The sequence below is a fragment of the Thermobia domestica genome, chromosome 2 (genome assembly GCF_964235325.1).
Source record: "Thermobia domestica chromosome 2, izTheDome1.hap1.1, whole genome shotgun sequence".
NCBI lineage: Eukaryota > Metazoa > Arthropoda > Insecta > Zygentoma > Lepismatidae > Thermobia > Thermobia domestica.
The window spans coordinates 63,938,923-63,964,291 of NC_137455.1; the positions used below are offsets into that span (position 1 = coordinate 63,938,923).

A 25,369-nucleotide genomic window follows, 5' to 3' on the forward strand; every position below is an offset into this window, starting at 1 on the left:
ATTTGCTGTATGTATATAAAAAAAGGTCATGCCAAATATCACTTTTTTAAGTTTGGAGGCAATTATATTAGAAGACGAATTAGAAAAGAGGAAAATCGTTTGAATAAAAGTTGAATATAATTTTATGAGCTTTTAAATGAGGCATTTACTTTGCCTTTACGTAACTTGATGAAGATGCTATATAGGATTTATTATATACTTTCTTATGTACCTGATGTATACATTATTAAGAAACGAAAAAGTTTTCCACATCTTCAATTTCGTTATCAGATTCATAAACAATTTCTGTATTTTCGCACTCAATTCCGAGACAGTTTTTACACATTTGAGAACAAGGAAGACCAGCAGAACGACACTCACATTTAGTTGAACTTTTTCTTTGCACTAGTCTTGAAAGTACATTTAATCAAAGTAAGAAATTCAGGTGGTGCTGTTTCTAGATTAGTTGAAATGGGACGTAATTGTCCTCGGTTTAGAGTCCATCCCCAGTCGAGTGGATCAAGACGATTCCCTAGCTGAAGATGTGCTGGGGGAAATGCCATTAAAGTTGCTGAAGATGTGTTGGAGATCAACCCTCTTCAGTTCTTCAGTCACATAGTTTACGTTTTGAAATCTCAAGCTGATCTGTCAAAGTATTTGTCGTATGAATTGGCACCAGTTCTCTTCGATGAATTCTCAATGAGAAAAACACAAAAGTCAATGTTGTTCGATGTAATTGAAGATATCGTGCCCTGTGTAGACTATCCTACTAACTTGAAGTTGTCATTGATAGTGGACTTTTACTGCATCGCGTGGTTTGGCCTTCAACAACATCAGCAGCTGCTATTACATACCACAACCTTTGTGAGAGATATGTCGAATATGTGCAAAATTACTTCTCTTCATCAGCAAGAATTATTGTTTTTGATGGATATGATTCCACAAGCGCAAAAGCACTAGAAAGAGAACGTCGATCAATAAAAAAGACATCGGCTTCCATTGCTTGTCTACCAGAATTGAAATTAACCGTGAAACAGTATGAATTTCTAAAAACTCCAAAAACAAGATCGTATTTATTGCTATATTGACAAACTATATGATCAAAACAGGAACTGAAGTAAAGCAAGCAGGTGATGCCGATCTCTTAATAGTGTCAGCTGCATATGATATTTCCCGTAAATACCAGAAAGTTGTCAGTGTTGTATGCACAGACGTATATTTACTTGTTATCCTGCTGACCAGGACAGTACCTGAAACTCCAGTTTTCTTCTTTATGCCAAGCTCCAGCTCCAGACCAAATAAATGTTTTGATGTCAGCGATTCAGAATAAACTTGGGACACTGAAGGACGGCATTCTTTTCCTCCACACCTTGACAGGCTGTGGTGCGTCAGCTCTGTACAAGAAAGGAAAGAAAAGTTCATTTAAACTACTTCAGAAGAACTCTGAACTTTTGATATCGGTAAAAGCGTTCAATGAGCCCAACTAATAGTCTGAAACCATACTCAAAGTCGGGCAACAGTTTTTCATAATCTTATATGAAGAAAACTCTTGTGACGGCCTAAACAAACTTCGTCGTGTTCTCTTTTCACAACCAGTGTCTCGGCAATCTATTTCAGCGAATTTCCAGCTAGCAACGCTACCTCCAGCAGAGGCAGCTGCTTGTCAACACTCGCTGATGGTTTACTACCAAGTACAAAAGGCTAGGGAATCGTCGTGATCTACTCGACTGAGGATGGACTCTACAACGAGAACAATTACGTCACATTTCAACTAATTTAGAAGCTGCAACACTTGAACTTCTTACTTTGATCAGATGTATTTGAAAGATTACTGCAAACAAAAACTGTTCAACTAATAATGTGAATGTTGTTCTGCTGCCCTGCAGTGTTCTTAAATGTGTAAGAACTGCCTCGGGATTGACTGTGAAGATACAGAAATTGTTTATGAACCTGAGAACGAAATTGAAAGTGTAGAAAACTTTTCGTTTCTTAGTAATGTATACACTGATCACCAGTTGAATTAGATACACTTACCTAATATAATGTAACACCACGTTTCGCTCTGATAATAACGTCTACACGCAGTGACATGGACTCCACGAGGCACCTGAAAAGTGTTGTTGTGGCAGCCCAATCCATATATGGTGCAAAGTCTCCCACAGAGCCCGCAGGTTGGTCGGAAGACGTTCCACATTCCGAAGGTTCGTTCCATGGCGTTCCAGATGTGTTCGATAGGATTGAGGTCCGGTGACCGTGATGGCTAGGGAAATGTTGCCAGATCAGAGGAATGCTCATCAAACCAGTCTGCTGCCCTCCTAGAGCGGTGTGACGACGCATTGTTATGCTGAAAGATGACGTCATCATCCGGATGTTGCTGCCGATCAAGTGACAAGACATGATCATCCAGAAGATCGCTGTAGCCTTCGCCTGCGCAAAACTGTGTCATACGTGTTACAGGACCCATTTCAATCTACGTAAATATGCCCTAGATGAGAATACCACCACCGCCGTCCTGTACAGTTGCCTTCCGGCACGATGAATCCATTGCCTCGTGCAGTTTGCGACGCACCTATACTCGTCCATCGGAATGTCCCACTGTAAAACGTGATCCATCTGTTCAGGCAACCCTTTTCCAAATTTTCACGGTTCAGTGGCAGTGTTCCTTTGCCCATCTTAGACGTTGTTCCCTGTGTTGTGCGGTTAGAAGGAGTACTCGCGTCTGTCGATGGTTTCTGTGCCCATGGCGAGTAGGTAGTTGTAGATTGTGTTGCTACTAACATGATGTTCTTGTTCTGCATTAACCCTTTGGGGATCTTATTGTACATTTTGTACGATACGCATTTTTCATCGTACATTGCGTTATTTCTCTTCTATTTGAGCTTTTTCGTCCGGTTTTTTTTTTTTTTTTTTTTTTGTTTTTCAAGTCCAGATACATTGTAGAAGACATTACGTATGGTTTCAGACCGTCCTGCGTCCAGAAATAGGAGGTGATGACGTCATAATTTTGAAATAGAAATTTTCCCTTATGAAGCCTATGTTCATTATTTTTTTGGCGGGCTTATTTTTTCACGTAGAAGATTGAAATTTTGCACAAACATTCAGTCCACCGAGTGGTATTTACCAGATTTTTTGTTCCGATGTCAGTGGTAAAACAGGGGGGAACCAGAGGGGCGAAGGGTTGAAAAAGGGATATTTTTACCCAAAAAATCCCGTTTTTCAGGATTTTTCCGCCTCACATACTAGATGGGGACACGTGAGTCATACCGTCTGAAAGGCAGTTTCATTCTGAAGAGAATGACGGTCGAATCATTATCCTAGGGTAATTAGGGACGTCTCAGAGATTTTTGAAAAATATACTTCTATATAGGCAAAAAAGGGATATGGTGGGTATATTTTTTTGGCGGGCTTACTTTTGCACCTAGAAGATTGAAATTGTGCACAAACATTCAGTCCACCGAGTAGCATTTAACAGATTTTTTTCAGTTTTCTGCGTTAAAACAGGGGGGTCCAGAGGGGCTAAAAGTTGAAAAAAGGGAAATTTAGACCAAAAAATCCCTTTTTTCTGGAATTTCTCGCCTTAGATACATGATGGAGACATGTGAATGGTACCACCTGAAAGGCAGTTCTATTCAGAAGAGAATATGGGCGACACATGTCCCTAGGGTAATTAGGGATGTCTCAGGAAATATTTTCCCTGAGATCATAGTGTTTTGTGGTAATTTGGGGCATTGTGGGAATGTTTGATAAAATTTCTCCCGCCCTTACTATTCAAGATAGAAACTTGAAATTTGGTACACGCATTTAGTTTACCAAGTACTATTTATCAGATTTTTTGGAGGTCTCTACGTTTACACAGGGGGGCAAGGGGGCCCAAAGTTGGACAAAAAAATTCCCCCTCGAAATTTTCCCTTCGACATCAATTTTCCCTCTCCTGGTATATGGTATGGGCATGCAAGTGGTGCCATTTGAAAGCCAGCTTTATTCTGAAAAGAATGAGGTATGAACCATGATCCTAGCATAAATAGTGACGATGCAGTAGCTGCTTGACTGAAAGTCTAAAAAATAGTCCAAAAAGCCAAGATCCTATAAGGTTTAAGCCTATGCATTGAACCTCTCCGTAATTTGACGCACTGTGGCCCGTCTATCGGCTGTTACGGGCCAGTTGGCACCTCCTCTTGTCGTCTACACGCCTCTGACTGCGATAGTTTGCCTGTACGGGTGCAGTTATACCGGAAACCAGGTACTTACGATACATTCTTGACACAGTTGCCTTTCAAAATCCAAGTGTCGTAGCCACTTCCGAAATCTAGCTACCCAGTCGTCTGCCCACTGCGATTTGACCATGGTCAAATGCACTCAGGTCTTTCATCTTGCCCATCACACACTGCACTGATACGGACACCGAGAGAGGAAGCACACGGCAGCAGTACAAGCGATATGTGTTTCATTCACATGAATTGGTGAAGCCTCTGCAAGGTGATTTCTGCAACTGTCCTGGTGTCTCCAATTCAACTGATGATAACTGTACATAAGGTACATAAAGTATATAATAAATCATATAGAATCTACATCATGCTACGTAAAGTCAAAGTAAATGCCTCATTTAAAAGCTCATAAAATTATATTCAACTATTACTCAAACGATATTCCTCTTTTCTAATTTGTCTTCTAATATAATTGCCTCCAAACTTAAAAAAGTGATATTTGGTTTGACTTTTTTATACATATAACAAATTTAAACCTATCAAAATTGAAGTTTGACATGATATGTATAATAAAAGTTTAATTTCAGTCTTTGCTGTATGTATATAAACTTGATACGTATTCAAAATATCATAAAGAACAAAGTTATTGTCGCCCAAAGTCGTCAAGTTGAAATTTCATGGCCACCATCTTTGTCTGCCATTTTGAGAGAAAGCACGCTTCGGAGATTAGGGGACTTTTGATGGAAATTATTCGGAAAAATTCAGTTTTATGGGATTTTTTTCTCACCTTTTTCCTAAAATGCCTGGACTATATAGAATATAAATAATAACAATAAAACAAAAATAAAAATTAAATGGGAAGTGAAATTTGACATGTGGCGAATTCCTATCAGTAATCGTTCACCACTTACAGACATCGCTCATCACTACAGATAAAAGGATTAACACCTTTATAATTTATAGAGTTCTCACGAAACCACTGTTTGCAGACACAACACTCAATATAATCAATGGACAGCGGATCGACATATTTTTCTGAACATATTGGGCAGTAATAATCACGTTTGGGTACTGATGACTTCTTGATACATTTCCCCAAAATGAGTTTCCCTTTCCTATTCTTTGATGCAAGTTCTTTCTCTATTATTTTTACTAGCCATTAAATGAATCGCGCACAGGATGACATGCCCTCAAGGAGCAAAGCATATTTATCCGAACTATAGATACGCTCTTCTGAATAATTTTCAAAGTGTGACTTAACCTACTTTTTCCCTGTACCCTTCATATAAATAGTAATGGAGCAAGATGGTACATGTACCATTTTGCCACATGTCTTTCTGTACCGACTTGCCCCGAAGTACACTTGCAAATACTTTTAGTTATTTTCCAACATGCTTGTAATTATGGCGCCATGAGACCTATATGTCTTTGTTCCCAACACTTATCGGTTCTCGTCCAAATGCTTTGAATTTTCGGATTCACAGACTACATTTATAAAATACTTAATTACTCATCAACTGGAATATACAGTTACACTACTATTTTTCTTTCACATTAGATAAACACCCTGTTTTTAAAGCAAATTCATCAGCATTTGTGCAGTATTTCCGCCTTGTCTTCTTCTTCCTCAACTTCTATGATTGCTTATTGCTTACAAATATGGTCACTAGAGGGAAAATACCATCTTGCCCCATTTTCGTACAATTTAGAAATACATCGTAGACTCTGACGTCCTGACTACTGCATCTCCTAGAAGACCTAAGAAACAAACTCAGCTAATTTTTTAAATATTTTTAAGCACCTTACTTTTCAGAAACAGGAACCACAATATTCCAGCGTAAGTGCTGGGTAAGTACCAAAGACATGGAGAAAAGGTAACTGCTTTTGCCAAGTACCTCAAAGTAGTCTTCATTACATACACTACACCATTGTTCACTTGTCCTTAAATTTATCGTTGTGCACAATTACCAACCATTTTTTAACATCTCTACCATCTACGTCAACGCTATATCGATGTGGTACATTGAATTATACATGAGCTACTAGACCAAGTTCCAACTTTAACAAACTTTGCATACCTACCACTATATCATCTTCAAAGTATATGCGATTGCATTGGTGACATAGACCGATATAATCCAGACCACCGTATCTACCATCACAATCCATATATATTCTGCAAGTAATCTCAGTTCTTTTCTGCAGACCTCATACACTAAGACAGCATTTTATCACCAGAAACATATTATCATCATATTGTTCTCCAGTACTTCTTTGCCTTCCTTATACGTTGTTTAACTTCACCTCATAGTCTCATATATCCTGCAACCATAGTACAAATATAAAGCTGCGCAGACTTGAAAACATCTCTGGCACATAGAAAGTATTGCCTTTTACGGCCACCTATCCTCGGACGACAATGAAACTGTTGTTACAAAACAATAATACAATCAAATGGTAAGGTTACAGGGTTGTTACCTACGCTTACACTTCATTCTTTGCTATGTATTCTAATCGTGGAATGTGTTTGACTGAACAATACCAGTAAACAGCTAATATTCTGATAACAATGTTTAAAGTAAGTGCAGCACAAAAAAGATGGTTGTAATGGTCATAAAGCATAGGCATAATAACAATGTCACCCTAGCATTTTGAGTATGGTTACAACATACCTTGTATTGTTGGGAATGCGACAATACATTTTGTGATGGTCTCAATAACCATTCTACGATGTTTTTCTAACTATGTGGCAATATTATGGGCATTCCATGTGAAATCAACCAATGAAATGAGAAAATCTGACCTAACGATCTTCGACTTTTGTAAAAGTTGGTGCATAGTTTTATTACAGTGAGAGATGAAAAAAAAAATATTACCTCTCTCCTTCTGAAAGTGTCCCCATAGGGTGTTCAAAAATTGCGAAAAAGGACATTTTTTTCAGTTACAGTGACTATTAAAAACTGTCATAAAGTGGTTAATATGTGCACTAGAGATATAAAACAAACACCATTAAAACGCTTAAAGATTACTCTACAAGTTCTAGTATATTGAAAAAACCTGTACAATAAACAATAACACTTCAAAAATTCAAATTAATATTTGAATTTTAAATTTCGCTCAGAAATGTCCCTGTGAATTTGTTAAAAATTCTCCATATTGTAGTCTCATATGTGTACTAAAACATTACAAAGTTTCATGTTGGGCACTCAATGGAATCCGAATCAAAATTGACCATAAACCAAAAATTGCAAGATATTGACTATGTGAATATCTGGGTTCAGGTCGATAACGATTTGCCTGTGGCTATTTACCTGCAGCATCAAAGGAATTTATATTCAACTTCATTTGTTTCTTGATATATTTATTTGAATTTACTCAATTATCCAACTTTCGAGTTATTTAGAGAGGTATTACGTTTCCGAATAGTACTCAATACAGGTCATTATTCTTGTTAGTCAGTATGGATGTTTCTAAACTTATATAGGCTATATTGATACATGTTATTTTCATTCCTTTGTTTCAGAATTGCTGTTACAGAACTTGTTATGAAAAGGAGGGATATATTCCCTTCGCTTTCACAATATTTGTATCAAAAGTGTTTTGAAACATAGTGACACTGTTCACAATCTCTTCACACACTTTCAGTACAAACAATTAGTCAATAAATTATTTTTTCTATTTCAATTATGCACTTCCACATGTCTGTAACAGCAATCCTGAAACAAGGAAATAAAAATAACTTGTATCAATGTAGCCAATACAATTTTAAAAACATCCATACTGACTAACAAGAATAATGACCTGTATTGAGTACTGTTCGGAAACGTAATACCTCTCTAAATAACTCGAAAGGTGCATAATTTGTAAATTCAAATGAGTACATCAAGAAACAAATGGAGTTCAATATAAATTCCATTGATGGTCCAGGTAAATAGCTACAGGCAAATGGTTATCGATCTGAACACATATTCACATGGCCAACATCTTGCAATTTTTGGTTTATGTTCAATTTTAAATCGGATCCCATTGAGTGCCCAAAATGAAACTTTGTAATGTTTTAGTACACATATGAGACTACAATATGGACAATTTTGAACAAATTCATACCGCAGTTTCAATATGTAAAAAGAAACACTTGGTTTAATTGTATATATACTTTTTAAATTTTCACATATAAAATTATTTTCTCATCTACTACTTCCAACACGTCCTTATTCATTTTCCAGTTAATTCTCTCCATTCTTTTTCACACTCACATTTTGAAAGTCAAAAGTCTATTTTCATCACTTTTGCGTAATATCAATGTTTCAGTTCGGCAGAGTTCAATCTCCACACAACACATTTTCACGTCTTTTTCCATCAACATTTTATTAGAGGGCCTATGAGATACTATCTGCTGCAATTAAATAAAACTTTTGAAGCTATTTATAAAAGAAAAATAAGTTTTAATAGCGATTTCTCAGTATTGTGAGAAACTTACGTGAATGTACACAAATATTTTCCACAAAATGTGTGTTTATGTCCTTCCTATACTCTAAATGCTAGTGCTTGATCCTTATTTCGAATCCTTCAACTTTTTGAAAAAAGCAAAGCAAGAAACCTGCTCCACGAGAAAAGCTAGTAAACAAGTACAATATCCAATTGCAAGGACAACAAAACTTCCGGCGACGTCATAAACACACAATGGACGCAAAACTTCATCATACACATCATGACTGAAAAGTAATTTCCTTTTGTCTTGTAAATATTTTGCAACTACTTCTTTTTGCCACTGAACAATTATCCCAGTTTCTCTAAGACGACGTAAAAGTGTATTGAAATTTTCTACGAGTGGTGAGCCTCTGTAGAAAGCTATCACTAGACGATAACGGATGAAATCTTCTTCCATTAAATGCAAAACTTGCAGTGATTCATCATCTACGAATTCAACGTTGCATATGCGTCCAGATAACAGCTTTTCAACAACAACTGCAAGCTTTCCCTCTTGTAATAACTGGTTGAATAACTTATAGTCAGTATTCAGGTGATTTCGTTTACTTATCGCCATTAACATTGGTTGTTGAGCTCCATCAAGTAATTCTAACCACGTAGTGTCATCTGTTCCCCATTCCAAGCCGGATAAATAGAAATCTTGGATAGTGTTAATTGGTTTCTCAAAACTTGGGATAGTTAGAAACGATACAAGGTTACAATTGTAAGCAGTTATTAGAAGAACTGAAGTAATAAAAAACCAGGTTGATTGGTGTCTAGTAGTTGAAGCGTTTGCTGAAGGAATTGAACTTCCTAGCATAATTCTCACTGAATTGATTGCGGAGTAAACGTACGAGGCATAAGGATTTGCAGCTCTCGTAGGAAACAAATTACGTTCAAGTATAGCAAGCAAGTACAACGACAGAGCCATTGTAAATACTAAACAAACTATAAACGTCCATACAGTTGTAGAAAAAGGCTGAAATGTATATACGATACTGCTTATCCTTTTGGGACTTGGTGTTAGAAACGTTAAACTTGTTTGAAGAAATGGCACAGACACATAAAAATACTTAAATAAGTCTAATTGAATGTACGTTGAAGGAATTCCAGCTTGAAATCTAACATCACTTAGTAGTGAATAGTACGTATTTCCTGATACTATCTCTTTTGTAGAGCCCCAATAAGACGTTGTATAATATGGAATCCACGATATGTTGTAATATTTAGAGAAAGCATTCATTATTCTGTAGTCTGTACCTTCATAACTAAAATTATCAACTATCACGTAAGGAGGATAGTTAGCTACTAGTAACCTAAGAGACAGACCATTTAACTCCTTCATCTTGTTCCAAGTGTTCAAAGGATTCACGTTAATTTCGTCATCTTGCCATGTTGCGACTGTCTGAATTTCTTTAGGCATTAAATTATCTCCCAAGGTGTAAGTGTAAGCAACGTATTTGATGTCAAAACTATTATTCGTATATTGGTCCTTTAACACTACAAAATAAATTTCTGGAAATATTTTAATCCACTCGTGTTTTCGTAAGTCATTTGAATTTAATAAAGTGGCATTCTGCAACACGATATATTTACAGTTTCCCCTTTGCGCTGACAATAAAGTAGCTCCATATAGCACTGAAAACACCTCAAAAAAGTCATAAATTTCTAGAATAAAAGTACCACACGCAAGATTCATGGCATATATTAAACTATCCGTGTTATTTCCCTTCAGAGGATCAACAGTTATTAGAATAACTGGCACGTCAATTATGAATGTAAAATCCTGGGCAGTTTCATTTCCTTGTTGAATTACAATTATACAGGATTCTTCAATTATATAGTCATGTATTAACACATTCAAGAATAACTGGAAAGCAGTTTGCCTTTTGATCTCGTGTTCAGAAATGAATTGTTTTGTGGATGAGATACAGAAAATAGTTACTATAATGATTTGGCTTGTGTAGACCATACTGTTCTGTAAAGAAAGAAGATAATACTTTGATCAAATACTGAAGAATACAAACAACCTATAACAGTTTTTCTAACATCTATATGAAAAAAAGCATGGACAACAATCTAATATAAATAAAATCAAGTGTTTGTGTGTCTGTCTATCTGTGTGACTGTGTGCGGCCTGGGGACCAGACGAGTGGTCCGGTAGTTACCAAATTTTGGTCACATGTACCTTGGTCCAGGCCCCAGACTAAGACGAAGCGTTTTATTTTTCTTTAAATTCGAACGAGGGGGTCTCAGAGGGGGCGTTTACCGGGACATGTAAAAGTAGTAGAAAACGATCGATACTAGTGTCAATTTCATAGATCTCGCGGTCGCTGAGATAAACGATAAAACTTCCATCGCATTAACGTCCAAATTCACCCCATTCGGCTGCCAACTGGGGCTCACGAGAGGATACCGAAACATGTAAAAATAATCCAAAATGACCGATATTAGTGTCAAATACATAGTTTTCGCGGTCGATGAAATGAATGATGATACTTTCACAGTCCTTGACTTCCATTGGCTGGGAGCCAGAGGTGTCTTTTTTTTCAAATTCGAACCAAGAGGTCTCAGGGGTCGTTTACCGGGAAATATTACAGTAGTAGAAAATGACTGATATTTTTTTCCTTTTGTGGTTTAGTTTGTTTACATAGATATTTTATCTGACCCATGCGAAGAATGAGTATTCCAGTTAGTATGAAATAGAAATGTATTAACTCCTATTACTCGAGTAGTTTGTAATTACTATCCCCAAACTTTTTTCTTAAAGTGTCATTACATAAAGCTATAGTATTACTTGAAATATTTTCATCTGAAATCGAAATTCAAAGTTGTCTTAGTACTGTAAACTGACAGATATCCATTTAAATCATTGTCGTCCTTTATTGATTTTTATCCTGCAAAATCAAGGATACTATATATTTTACGAGTTCAACAGATCTCATCTTGTCTGCATCAAACTTAGCTTGGCGGTAACTTTTGACGTTCTATACAAGCATAAGAAATATTATGGTGTAAATGCTTTTATGGTGAAAGTTATGAGCAATCAAAATTTGGGGACATACTTTCGCAAACAATAAAGAAATTAATCGAATTCAATTGGTCTGGAATGAACTTACTAATATGGTAGTCGTTGACCTAATATACAGGCTATAACAGAATACATGTTACAACGTTTGGGAGTTTTACACAGGAAAACAAATAAAAATGTCAGTGTGACTCGTAGTGAAATGGGGCGCCTTAATCGAATTATGTACTGTTGGAAATGTTGGGAAATTACATGTATTAACATCAGACTGCGGCGAAACGGGCGGTGAAAATGATAGACGAAGGCTAGCCTAGCATATAATAATTTATCCCTATATATATCAGGAAGTTGCATATAAAAGGCGGGAAGGTCATTGCGAGCACTGGAGTTTTGGTGGGTGCTGTGTATTGCTTGTGATGAACATTGAACCGACTATGACAAACGTTCGTCAGGCCCCCTATGGGAAAAAATCGAAAACTAGTGCTTGGATGCGAAAAAGATGCCTTCAGTGTGTGAAGTGAAGGCAGTGTTGTAGCGAGCGGAAGGTACTGCTGATTGCATGTAGCAAGTTATTAATGAAATATGGCAGGAAGACGTCAGTTGGATGCGTTTACCAAAGGTCGAATCATTGGGCGCTTAGAAAGAGGTGACACATAGACAGCAGTAGCATGAGCCATCACTGTGCCACAAAGTGTGGTGTCTAGGTTCTGGAAAGAGTTTTGCGACACCGGAGACTGCCACCGTAGGCCCGGTGTGGGACGTCCACTGGTTACAACTCCACAATAGGACCGCTACTTAACAATAACTGCGCGTCAGAAACGGACCCTGCCTACAAGACAACTGTCAGCGGAGCTTGCAGCCGCCTCAGGGTTGCGAGTGTCACGACAGACTGTGTACTGGAGATTGCGTGTCAGTGGCCTGTATGCCCGACAACCAGCAATATGTGTATCACTGACGTAGGCACACAAAAGAGCCCGTTTAAAGTGGTGTCGGGAACATCACCAGTGGACCCCCAACGAAAGGAACTACGTACTGTTCACTGATGTATCCCGATACAGCTCCCAAAGCGATTCCCATCGCACTCTGATCTGGCGCAAACAAGGAACTGGCTTACATCCCACGAACATTGTGGAACAGCATCGATATGGTGGTAGTGCAGTACTGGTCTGGGCAAGCATTATGATGAATGGTCTTACTGACCTGCACATCTTCGATATTGGGTCTATCAATGGTTGGAGGTACAGAGACGACGTTCTGCATGCCATGTGCGACTTTTCAGGGGCGCAGTGGGCCCACAGTTTCTGCTCATTGATGACAATGCCCGTCCCCATAGTCCCAAACTGGTGGAAGAATACCTCGAGACGGAAGACATCCAACGTATCGAGTGACCAACGCATTCTCCGGGCTTCAACCCAATTGAACATGTGTGGGACGCATTAGGAAGACGTGTTGCAACCCGCCAGCCGTCCCCCAGGACACGCCAAGAGCTCTGTACTGCTCTTCGTGAGGAGTGGAATTAGCTACCCCAATAACTCTTCAACAAGCTGCTCTTGAGCATGGAACGTCTCTGCCAGACATGTATGGTTTTTCGGGATAACCATATCCCATATTAACCTGTTTTCGATGCCGCGTTTCCGATGCGTTTCACAGTGTCTTTGTGATATGTCTATGGTATCACGTTGTGAGTTTGTGTTTTGTGACCCCTTCTGGCACGTTTTCTTTCCAATTTGGCCTGTTCCGTGTTCGTGTGGCCTTTACGTGTGATATGTTGGTATGGTGGTTCCATTTGGCGTGCCTCTTGACGTTCTTCGTCCCCTATGTACTCGAACATTCATTATGCTTACGTTTTGGACACCTGTGTATATACGATAATGTCCTTGCATTAATAGGTGAATATACGATAATTTTAGAACGCACTTATTCTTAGTTTTAGAAATGTGCAAATAAATTGTAGATATGCATTAAATAATTATCAAACTCACATACTGAGGTTTTTAACAATCATTTCCTGTAAAATAAATCAATGACTATTTAAGAATTGGCAAATAGCAACCACAATTCATTCTTTAAATTCAATTATGTTTACGATGGGGTGGAAATATTGTTGTTGCTCAGAGTAGGGCTAATAAGCAGGGGTGTACGCAGGGGTGGGTTCTGGGGTTCGGAGCCACCCCCCCTTCCGAAATCCCGACTTTCTTTGAAAATGTAGTCTACTTTTAGGGATAATTTTAGAAATTTTCATATAATTTAGCTTCAAATTGTATTTGAACTCCCCCGAAACGCTTTAGACCCCTCCCGAAATAAATTCCTGCGTACGTCCCTGCTAATAAGGATTTTAAAAATGGTGAGGAGAAGACAGTATCGCCTATTTGGAGTCCGAAACTGTAGATTACTAGATAAGTTTATGATATATTATTCCTATTATTAGTAGTATTACATTTGTCTGTATAATTATCATGTTCGTAACGAATATAAGGTATGTTTTGTAATGTACGATAATTTTGAAGACTGAAATCGATAATTTTGTTTTCTGAAGCTGGCAACTCTGGTTATTATACAACAGTAGGGAAAAGAGAATAGTATTTTTTAAAAAAAATTATAATCAGCTGTTTGTGAAGAAAACTACACGCATGAGTATTGTGAAATTTTCATCAAAAATTCGCTAAAGAACAATACTAAAATTATTACAAATTCAGAATGTCAAGACTCCTCCAACGCTGATGGGATGTTCTTCCGAAAGTTCTCGACCTGACACCGAAACAATGTTTGTAGGTTTCCTTAATAAAATTTCCCTCGACTGACACAAATTTTTCCCTTTTCTTAGCAAATTTTCCCTGTTTTTTCTAGTTTTCAATTTTTACGACACAAATTATGCGATAAGATTAGCTATATTAAAGGAAATGTGAATCACATTTCTTTCATTTATTTGCTTTCTACATCTATTGTTTTTACTTGTTCTTCACTTTTTACACACACACACACACACACACACACACACACACACATATATATATATATATATATATATATATATATATATATATATATATATATATATATATATATATATATATATATATATACATCCAGGCAATAATGGATGTAAATTATGCTACTTTGAGCATACACGAACAAATTATTGGTATTGTATAGTTTTTTTTCTTTACTCTGTAGAACAAAGAAAAATTTAAGGATTTATATTGATCAATCAGTTAGTGCGAGAGTTTCCCTAGATTTTCACGTTTTATCGAAAAACTCCCTTTTTCCTCGTTTTGCTAAAGTTACCTACGAAATTTCCCCAGATTATGGAAATTTCCCTCAAACTACGAACACTGCACTGAAATATCTCGCCACTTGCAGTATGACCACCCAGCAAAAATATTTCGTACTAACTTATGCAGAAAAAGAAAAATCTGGGGGGAAAATATCGTAGTTTTATCTGCTCCTTCCGTGTCACACTATTTATGACATTTTACAATATTAATATCTTATAAGAATGTTTCTGGCAGCTCCCCCTCTCTTGTGGGTGGAGGAGTGACCTCACATTCTTGAAAGAACTCTCAACTTATTATTATTTTTTTTACACTCATTCCATACAAACGATGCAAACTATTTACACCCTCCTAATTTTGATTTTACAACACCGAACTAAAAAATTCTGGCGGAATCCCTGCTTAATTGTCGTATTAGAACTCACTGTTAAACCACTATAGTAACACAAGCGTGACAAATATAGAGGATGTTGGGAGAAAACACTAAATTGATGTTATTGAGAAAATCGAGTTTTAATTCCTTAATAGCCTGCTGTTTAAACGGATCACCAAATATGTAATATTCTTTACTGTGGTTATTTATTAGTTAGACGAGGCGACCGGACGGCACCTATGTCCCACTTCCGCTCTTGTAAACACCACTGTTGAAAAAAAAAAGCAGAAAAAAGTTACCAGGAAATTTTCGTGCGTTGCCAAATTTCCATGAGATTTCTTTTTCTCTCCCAAATGTATCTATAAGAAAAGAAGAGGAGGAGAAAAGAACTAGATTTGTTAGTGAACTACTAGAGCACTAAAATATTATAAAAGTACTTGATCTGAAAGGACTTGCGGTGGTCACACTGCCTACTCGCAATAAGTCGTTTATGGCATACAGTGCAATCTATGGAAGAAACAATATATTAATTTCAACTGTCTAGCCGCGTCAAGAGTCACGTTTGTATCATTTGCTGAGCATTAAGGCGGCAGACTACTAAATATTTTTCAAAAGCTAACGATTTTCTTTAACTCGTTTTTCGTAAGTGAAAATTAATAATGAAATATGACTTACCATAATAATATATAATGTTATTCTACACCCAAAAATAGGAATCGGAAGAATTTTCAATGTTGCCATCCATAGAAACTACATTCTGACCAGAATTTGAATTACCCAAAAATCTAGGTTAAGGCAGCGACTAGAAAAATGAACTCAACAGTAACTGATGACTTATCATGATGTCTATGTTTCTCGTTAACTACTTTTTAAATAATATTTGTATTTAATTTATAATAACTTATTTATTTTGTAATAACTTATGTGTAACTTATTGCAGTGGTACTTCTGCAACAATTTTGAAAGGTAGTGGTTAAGTACTTCAAATTATATGCCAGTAATGAAATGCCCTCTATAACAATTGTTGCGTGTGTACCTTAGGATTCTGAAACGTGTATTTTTGGAGAGCGCACATATTAATTCCTATAAGTAAAGTATTGACCCGACTACAGTAGTTTCCATAGTTATTGAGCTATGGACCTTTAAAGTTAATTTCTTCATGTTTTCGGCAGCCTATAACTCCGAGAGGAAACATTTGTGCACCCATATTCGTCTATACTTTTTGGTGTCAGGAGTCACCTTCCAAACGTTGTCGATGTTGTTTTTAAACATCCTGAATAATATGTATATAAGTGCAGTATAATGTTATGATAGTCTTACTTCAAACATAAAAATAGATACATGACGAAATATATAATCTAATACACTACCAACTGTGAGACAATCCTTTGCTGTTAACACTTGGCTACACTAATACAACATTTAAGATAAAATCAGAAAGTAATCAGAAAGTGATTCTGGAAGGTGCTAGTGTTAGAAATTCACCAAAGTAAAAATATGAGCCCTCACATCACATACGCTGGGAAAGGAAGATTTTAATTAACCAACAAAAGCTTAATGTGATATTTAATATAAACACTGTTAAATATTATAAACTTACTATAATGAGCGACCGATATATAATATTCCACCTATTAAAAGGTTTAAGTGAACATAATACTAACCTTTTGGTGCCCTACTTTCTATTGAAATGAATCAAAATACAGTCTGTATTTTACAAAACTAGCGTTAGTTAGTTCCAGGAAAATATTGATATAAAAGTCGTATTGTTTCATTAATATCGACTAGTGTTACAAACACTTCGTTCAAATATTACACGATATGCCTTGAAAAGAACAATTTCCCGACGCCTACAGTTCGTAAAGATATCACGCAGGTATAAATAATTAATTAAAATACTTATCAGCAGATATAGTTCTTACCGCATGCGAGAACAGACTAATGATCCAGTTTTCACGTTTGTTTTGAAGTTTCCTTGCCGACATATGGTTAGCGAACACGTCTTCGACATTGGATAACAAGGTTCGATTCCCGCTAGAATCACATGTGATTGAGATTCTAATTTAAACACTTGATTTAGGTCCCAATACTGCATATGAATAGTGAAATGAATTATTTACTTAGTTTAGAAACGATCAAAATCAAATACATATTTCAATTTTAATGCATTATGAAAATATACTTTTTGTCCTTATTTCACAAAATAATATTATCAATTCACTAAAATGAAGCTGGTTAACATTTTACCATTACTTACATTTTCCGTTTCAAATTTCACTATTAAAAATTATTGTGTTAATATGTATGTACCCGAAGTATTAAATTGGTTTTACAGAATCAATTAAGAAAATCAAATTGAAGAAATGTGTTCAACAGTGTCGGTACCATCAATTGCTTTACACTCATGAATACCTTAATGTTTTCATACCAAGCATGAAAAGAATGAAATTTAAAGGTCAATAGCTCCAACACTATGGGATACTATGGGAAGTACTGTAGTCGGGTCAAGAGTTTACTTAGGAACTAATATGTCTGCTATCCAAAAATACATGCTTCAGAATCCTGTGGTACTTCCGCAATATTTTTTATAGCGGGTTGGTGAGTACTTCAAATTATATGCCCGTAATGAAACGACCTTTATAAAAATTGTTGTGTGAGTACCTTAGGGCTCTGAAACATGTATTTTTGGAAAGCGCACATAGTTTCTAAGTAAAGTCTTTACCCGAGTACGGTAGGTTTCATAGTTTTGGAGGTATAGACCCTTGAAGTTCAATTTTTCATGTTTTCGGCAGCCTATCCATCTCGCTTAGTCTAAAGGACGTAATCGTGCGAAGATCAAGTGAAAGAATCCATTTCATTTCATTTGATAATTAACTAAGTTTTGGGATGCATGTGAGACATAGCTAAACAGTCATTAACTGTAACAGGTTTTATTTTAAGAAAATGGTCAAATTTCAAAAATGTGAAAAGATAACTTTATATATGAAAAGGAAAATAAGCGATCACTTCTGAAAGCATCTATACAAGATTATAATAGATAACTCAATGTTGCATATACAACTTATACTGCTATAGTGCGTATTTAGGATTAGGGCCCGTTTTTAGAACTATAAGATCTAATTTATAATAATAATAATAATAATAATAATAATAATTATTATTATTATTATTATTATTATTATTATTATTAGTAGTAGTAGTAGTAGTAGTAGTAGTAGTAGTAGTAGTAGTAGTAGTAGTAGTAGTAGTAGTAGTAGTAGTATTCAGACCAAATGGGAATGGGAAATGGCGCAAACTTTATAACGAGGAACTGGATAATTTATACCGTTTGACAAACATTGTTAGGGTCATCAAGTTTGGCAGGCTTAGGTGGGTAGGTCATGTAACCAGAATAGATAAAAATAGGAACTCCTTCAAACGTTTAACTGGATGGAAATCCAATCGGAAAACGACCACTAGGAGGACCAATGTGCAGATTGGAGGACAGTATTAAGATGGATCTCGCAGAAGTAGCAATACAAAGTAGAAACTGGATCCAGGTAACTAAGAATAGAAGTCAATGGAAAGTTTGGCACGCGGCAACAATCTCCGAGTTCCATAGGCCATAGAGTTAGTTTAATAATGGGGACGCGGTGGCTCGGTTGTCGGTGGCAATAGCCGAGTGGCCTCGGGCGTTCGGCTTCGGATCATGAGGCGCAATCCACTGAGGGTTCGAATCCCTCCGAAGAGCAAGGTCAGAATTTTAACTGTCCTGGATGTGTATGTGTTCGTATCCCTGTCGAATATGGTAAAGGTCAAAGGGGTCTTGTATACGAGAAAACTCGAGTTGCTCAGGAAACTGAAGTATGATCAGTTATCTTTATTTAAAAAAAGTGGTAGAACGTTCACCTCCGGTGCTTGGGGTCCCTGGTTCGATCCCAGCTCGTGCTGTGTGAACTTTATGGTGGGTTTTCTCGGGGTTCTCCCGTTTCCTCTCACTTTCTTCATTCCACCATTTCATTCATTTCTCATAATCAACGTCTGCTTTAGCCTCGCCAGCATAATCGTGGGACGTAAAACTCAAAGATTTCATTTCATTTTCATTTTAGTTTAATAATAATAATAATAATAATAATAATAATAATAATAATAATAATAATAATAATAATAATAATATGTAACATTGAATCGGCAGGAAGTTCAACTTTTTTTCTTGTACCCTTGAGTCTTAAAATCCCTACTGAAAAACTTAAAAATTCAACACAGAAACTTATCCCAATAGTTAAGGGAGATTCAGGCTCGACCCTTCAACCAAAGAATTTAGTGCATCATTTGCACTCCATTTTAAATCAACTCCAAGACATCGTGCTTCGTTTACATATGTATAGATATCTTGTTTCTTCTAAAAACTGTAAAAGATATTATGAAAATATCCTTAAGTAATTTCTTAGGCTCTGTTTTTTTCTTAGATAGTATGTATATTTACACTTTCTCTACTTACCTCTATTTAAATATGATTACGTGTAGTTTTAAATCATTAAATTTGGATTAGTAAAAAAAATATAATTTTATGTTGATCCGTAATTTCTACAAGGAAAGTGGCCATTTCTGTAGAGAACCACTGATATGAGTCTGCAGAACCGACGCTGATACACATTTAAAAATAATAATAAAAAAAGAATAAGAATAGATTAATCCCAGATAGTAAACAAACGGGAATTTTTTCACGTACTTCCTAAAATTTCAAAATGTTTAAAAGACACCACAGAGAGCTTTTGAGAGTCCACAGTGGTACTATAAGTTGATATGGCTTGTCTCACTTGGGTTTGCTTCTGTCCCTTCCTATGTTCGACCTTAAAAACATGTATGCTATACGACAAACGTATTTTTATTTTACTTTTGTTTTTCATTCGTTTAAGCAGCCTACACGATCAAAAACATGCAGTAAAATATACACAAACACATATGTATGGCAAACACACGTTATCTTACGCATAATAAACAATGTTAGTTATAACGTTGGTGTTGAACTAGCAGCTCTACAAAATAACTGGCTCGTATTTACATCAGAATACCGTGCCGAACTGTATTAATTGATAAGATCTTTCAATATATTATTGGAACAAATAGAACGTTCCGTTTCTCAATGATATTATCGGAAAACATCCACTATTTACCTTACGATAGTTTGCTTACAAAATTGACTATCCAATCGACTAAGAATCCAGATATGATAAAGTTCACGATATACTTGTTCCTTGTGTCAAATAGAAAAAAGTAAAGTCTCTATGTCTCCATTATAGAGTTCATTCAGAAAGTAACTATACATTGCATGTTATCCATTAGTATAACAACTACTAACATGTACTTAATTACAACTTAATTGGCACTACGTTTCATAGTGGTTGATGTGACTTGCAGTTTTTCTTATTTCAATACAGGTGGTCTATCGTTTCCCTCACAGTCTTTTGCTGATACAATCTTCTTAAATTTCCCGATTAACGCTCTTACACTAGCTCGTTTAGGAACCGGTTTACCTGAAAATATAACGGAAAATATATCTATCATTGTATTATTGAAGAAGATATGGGGAACACTGCCCCTCAAAAAGCATCGTCCATATTTATAAGAGAATCCAATGAGGCACGACTTGATTTTCTAATTATGTCGTGTTCCACGATTATCGTATTCACGCTTTGATACGATTGTACTTTTGATACGATACGATGATACTTTTTCGATACAGATTGTATTTACTCTTCAATTGGATATTAACCCTTTTAGGATTTCCACTTTTTGAGGTAAATTTTAGATTTTCACCCAAGCAGCTACTGCTTCCTTACTATTTATTGCGATTGGCCGTTGATTAACCTAATGTGCCACCAATATGCAACAGGCACTCCCTTAACGCGCCACGCTACTCTCAATATCTATTCCTTACGCTTCCCTTTCCTCAAAGAATGAATCCATTGATTAAGAACACAATATAATCCAATTCATGAATAAAGAAGGGTATTACCGAATATAGTAGTATCCAGAAATGTACTATCCTCAAAATTTATCTCGATTCTTCTTCTTCTCCTTCCTTTACCTTCCACTATACCGTTCTCTCAAGGACTTCCTTCTCTTTCCTTTAACTTATTGAGAAGCTGGAAGTGCAAATTGACTCGCTTATAAGTAAATTGTCTAGGGGATTTTAACTTAACTAAATCAAACTCTCGGATACGATTTTTTAATATAGAAATCATAGACACTTTTAAAATTTAACTATTTATTAACTAATTTAAAAGGTGTTAATTTATGAAATTCTAAGATAAAATCTAAATTTCCTGACTAGAATTCTTAGTTGTTAATTGAATCTCTAGTTTGTCCATTCAGTGACTAATTAGGATGGGCCTGTGGAGTTACTAACTCGCGTTCACTTACAAGCTGTTAGTACACTCCTTAGTTAGTTTCTATCAGCACTGCTAATCATTTATAGAGTGCGTCACCTAATTCCCTGTCTTGGAACTCATCTTACCCGAATCCGTTCCACAGAGGAGACTAGCTAATAATTTAAGGTTAGGTATGGGTTAGGTTAAGGGTATTGTTGGATCCGTATATTGAATCCGGGAAAATTCTTTGATCAGGGAAATACTCTATCGGCTTCGTCTATATTTCAAGACTAGGCGTCAAAATTTTATGGAGTCCAGACTATTGGACTCTCAACTATTACAAACCGAGTACCCACTGTGTACTCCACTGAACATCACTTTTGTCCAATTCCCTCTATCCTTCTCTTATCCCTCTCTAATTGGGAATCGAGAGAAAAAAGAAAAATTAACAAAATTAATTCCCTAGCTACAACCCATCTAAAACACTTCTCAATCCATCCCAACCTAAATCGAACAACAAAGTTTATAAATTTCAATATAACTGATTTACTAGAAACTAACTAAAACTAAATCCTTAATCTTGGTTACGACTTAGAACCAACCCTAAGACCACATTACTGAGTGGTTTCCTATCCACTGACTACCCTGGTTCTCAATATGAACCATCCTCTACTGCCACATAACTCTGGCAAAAATCAAAAAAGTTAAAGAGAATTCCGGATAAACTGGTCCTCATTCAGAACCTACCGAGCCACCTCATTCTGGGGCTGTCTTCAAAAAGTGAAGCCTTGTTACACAATTCCCGTCCGTATTTATAGCCGTTCGAAAAGACAAACTAAGGGGCAACTCGCGGGGTGCGGGAATCAAAGGTTCCTCTTGAAAGAAGAAAAAAATATCGCTTCTACAGCCCCAGCGAGAAGTGTTTCCAACCTAAAGAAGAGTTATTAAAAAATACAAGAATTTACAAGTTAAATACACAGTTTACTAGATATAATATTACTAAACATATATATTGATTAATTATGTACACCTATAATTTAAGACCAGGCCTGGTATATTTAATAAATCTATTCCATATTAATTTAACAAGTTAAAATCTACATAGTATATATATATAAAAATTTAAACCAGCAAGGTGCGCCTTGCATATAACCGCACCAAAAAAAAAAAAAGAAAGAAAGAAAGAAAGTAATTGTTATATACTCCTTCTCACTTGAATTCACACAATTTCAATTTTTTTTATTTATATATTTATATCGATTCAAAGTTTATCGTCTCTGACTGTCTTACTCTCCCTTGAGCACTGAGAGAATAATTCGTTTTAATTTTTTCACAATCACTCAATCACAAATAATTTGAAGCAAAATTTTAATACACACTTCACAAATAAAAAAAAATTCTTTGTTTTAAATTGTTCAAAGTCTGGAGCAGTCTTATTTCCCCTTGAGCACTGGGAAAATAAATCTAGAGACAAACACACACAAAGAAAAAAAACAAAAGAAATTATCTTTCCTAAGTTTGAAAAAGCAAATGTAAAATAAACGCGAATCCATTGTCCGAAGTTTTTTCACAATCACTATGTATCTTCACTCACTTCACTCGCGATTTAATTTTACATACCTGTTCAGTCCATTTTGAGTCTTCTTTTGGCCTCCAACTTCCTCCTTGGTACCTCCGGTATGTCCAACCCTTTCCCCGGCGTCCTGGGAAGTCCAGAATTTTCTTCTAGTTGTTCACCATCAGTATCTATGATCAGGATGTCATCCTCAATTTCCCAAGAGTATCTACCAGTGGTTCCTTGGTTCATTTCCCGTGCTACTTCCGGTTTGGGTTCCTCATTACTTGAACCCTGAATAGATAAGTCCTTCATCGCCTGACAGACTCTCTTTGTTACTTGTGCATTATTTCCTTGAATTCGTCTTTTCTCTCTCCTTCTATTATTTCTATAAGAATCAACGTGAAATAATAGTTGTAATTTTGATTCGTCTTGAGGGTTTGGACGAACCCCACAATAAACGCTGCGAGTAGTTCTTGGAACCTTGAACATATTGCTTGTTTTCCTCTTAACTGATCCGACCTCTACGCTAAACTAAATACAACTCGGTATCAATTGCTCTTCTCTGCGGAACAGACTAGACCTTCCACCCACCTTAATTTAAAACTTTCCTTCTAAAGGGTCTCTTATTTTTCTCTCCCCCTGTTCTCTGCTGGTTATTTGCTGAATGAACTCATATTTGAGCTCAGGGACGTGCTTCGCAAATTTCGGAGGGTCATGAACCTTCTTACACATGTCCGCATTTGTCCTCAATATCTTCCCAGTCCAGATATTTTTCGCTAGATACGAGTTTTCCGCCAATTTCTTTTCCAAAAGGAACGGACCATGGTATCTCGGTAACAAAGAGGCTGAAATTCTCTGGGATGGGTTGGATATTCTAACCGCCCTTACCCAAACCATCTCCCCCACTGAGAACGGGTTCCTCTTCCTTCCCTTGTCGTATTGTTTCTTATATTCCATGTGTTTCTTCTCCTGAAGAGACCTCGCCCTTTTATAAATCGTCTCGATTTCCGTTTGGAGCTTGGCGACATAATTGGAATACAACCCTTCTTCTTCTTCTTCTGTTTCTTCATCTCCTTCTTGGAATTTTTTCAAAAACGGATGCTCCTCCGGTCTTCCGAATTGAAGATGATACGCCGAATATCCCGTCATATTGCATCGTCTGGTGTTTAAGGCATATTCAATCATTTTCACCTTATCCGCCCAGTCTTCATGTCTCTTAGAATACATTCCAAGTAATTGTTTGACATGTTTTATGACGTTTTCGCTCTTATTAGCCTTTGCTCTGTAAGCGCTAATATAGCCATACTTGCCTTAAGGAATTCCATTGTTTCCTTCCACATTTTGCTTGTAAATATCCCATGATTATCACTCAGAATATAAGAGTAAAAACCGTATTCAAAGAAAAAACTGAGTAAACACTTAATCATGATATTTGTGGTTAATTTCCTGACAGGATAGAGTTTCACATATCTAGTGAACGAGTCTATCATAACCAAGCAAAATCTGTATCCTCCTGTTTTACTGGTCGCTATAGGGCCTAGGTTGTCAATGTAAAGTTTATTATTAGGCCGGCTGCATACTGTACTCTGCATTTCTCCTATTTTTGTGTTAAGGTTGACCTTAAACACACTACATGGAGTACATGCCCTCGTGAACATATATATATCCTTTCTCATGTTATGCCAAAAGTACTCCTTACGAAGCTTCCCATACGTCTCTTCGAAAGAAGGATGTCCTGATTCCGGGATGATGTGAGCGGCGTAGCATAAAGTGGCCTTCATGGACTCCGGGACCATATCATATTTTCTTCCTTGTCTTGAATTCGAGTCCGACGCATCAGAATTCCCACTGAAGAAAAGAACGTTAATCTGTCAAAATTTCTTAATTTTGCCCTTTCCTTTTTTGGAATTCCTTTCCTTTTGCCCTTCTTGAATTCTATCAATTTCCTAAGAAATCTATCTTCTAACTGCCTTCGTAACCAAAACTCTGGGTTCCTCAGATTAGATATCTCTACATCTAGCCTTGTCTCTTCATCTTCCTTTTCTTTTGTTCCTTCCCAGAAAGGTAGGTTTGACAACAAGTTCTTTTTTTCTTCCTGACTTATGTTAAATTCCTTTGTTTCCGAGGTAAG

General features: G+C 36.4%; 1 protein-coding gene across 1 annotated transcript; it reads right to left on the reverse strand.

The window, feature by feature from the left end:
- Window positions 1-8,739: 8,739 nt before the first annotated feature.
- On the reverse strand, window positions 8,740-23,727 carry LOC145679046 (glutamate receptor ionotropic, delta-1-like). The gene is given in 3 exon segments (XM_081749646.1): window positions 8,740-10,632; window positions 13,538-13,604; window positions 23,369-23,727. Coding segments are annotated over 3 exon segments (2,319 nt in total).
- Window positions 23,728-25,369: the final 1,642 nt, after the last annotated feature.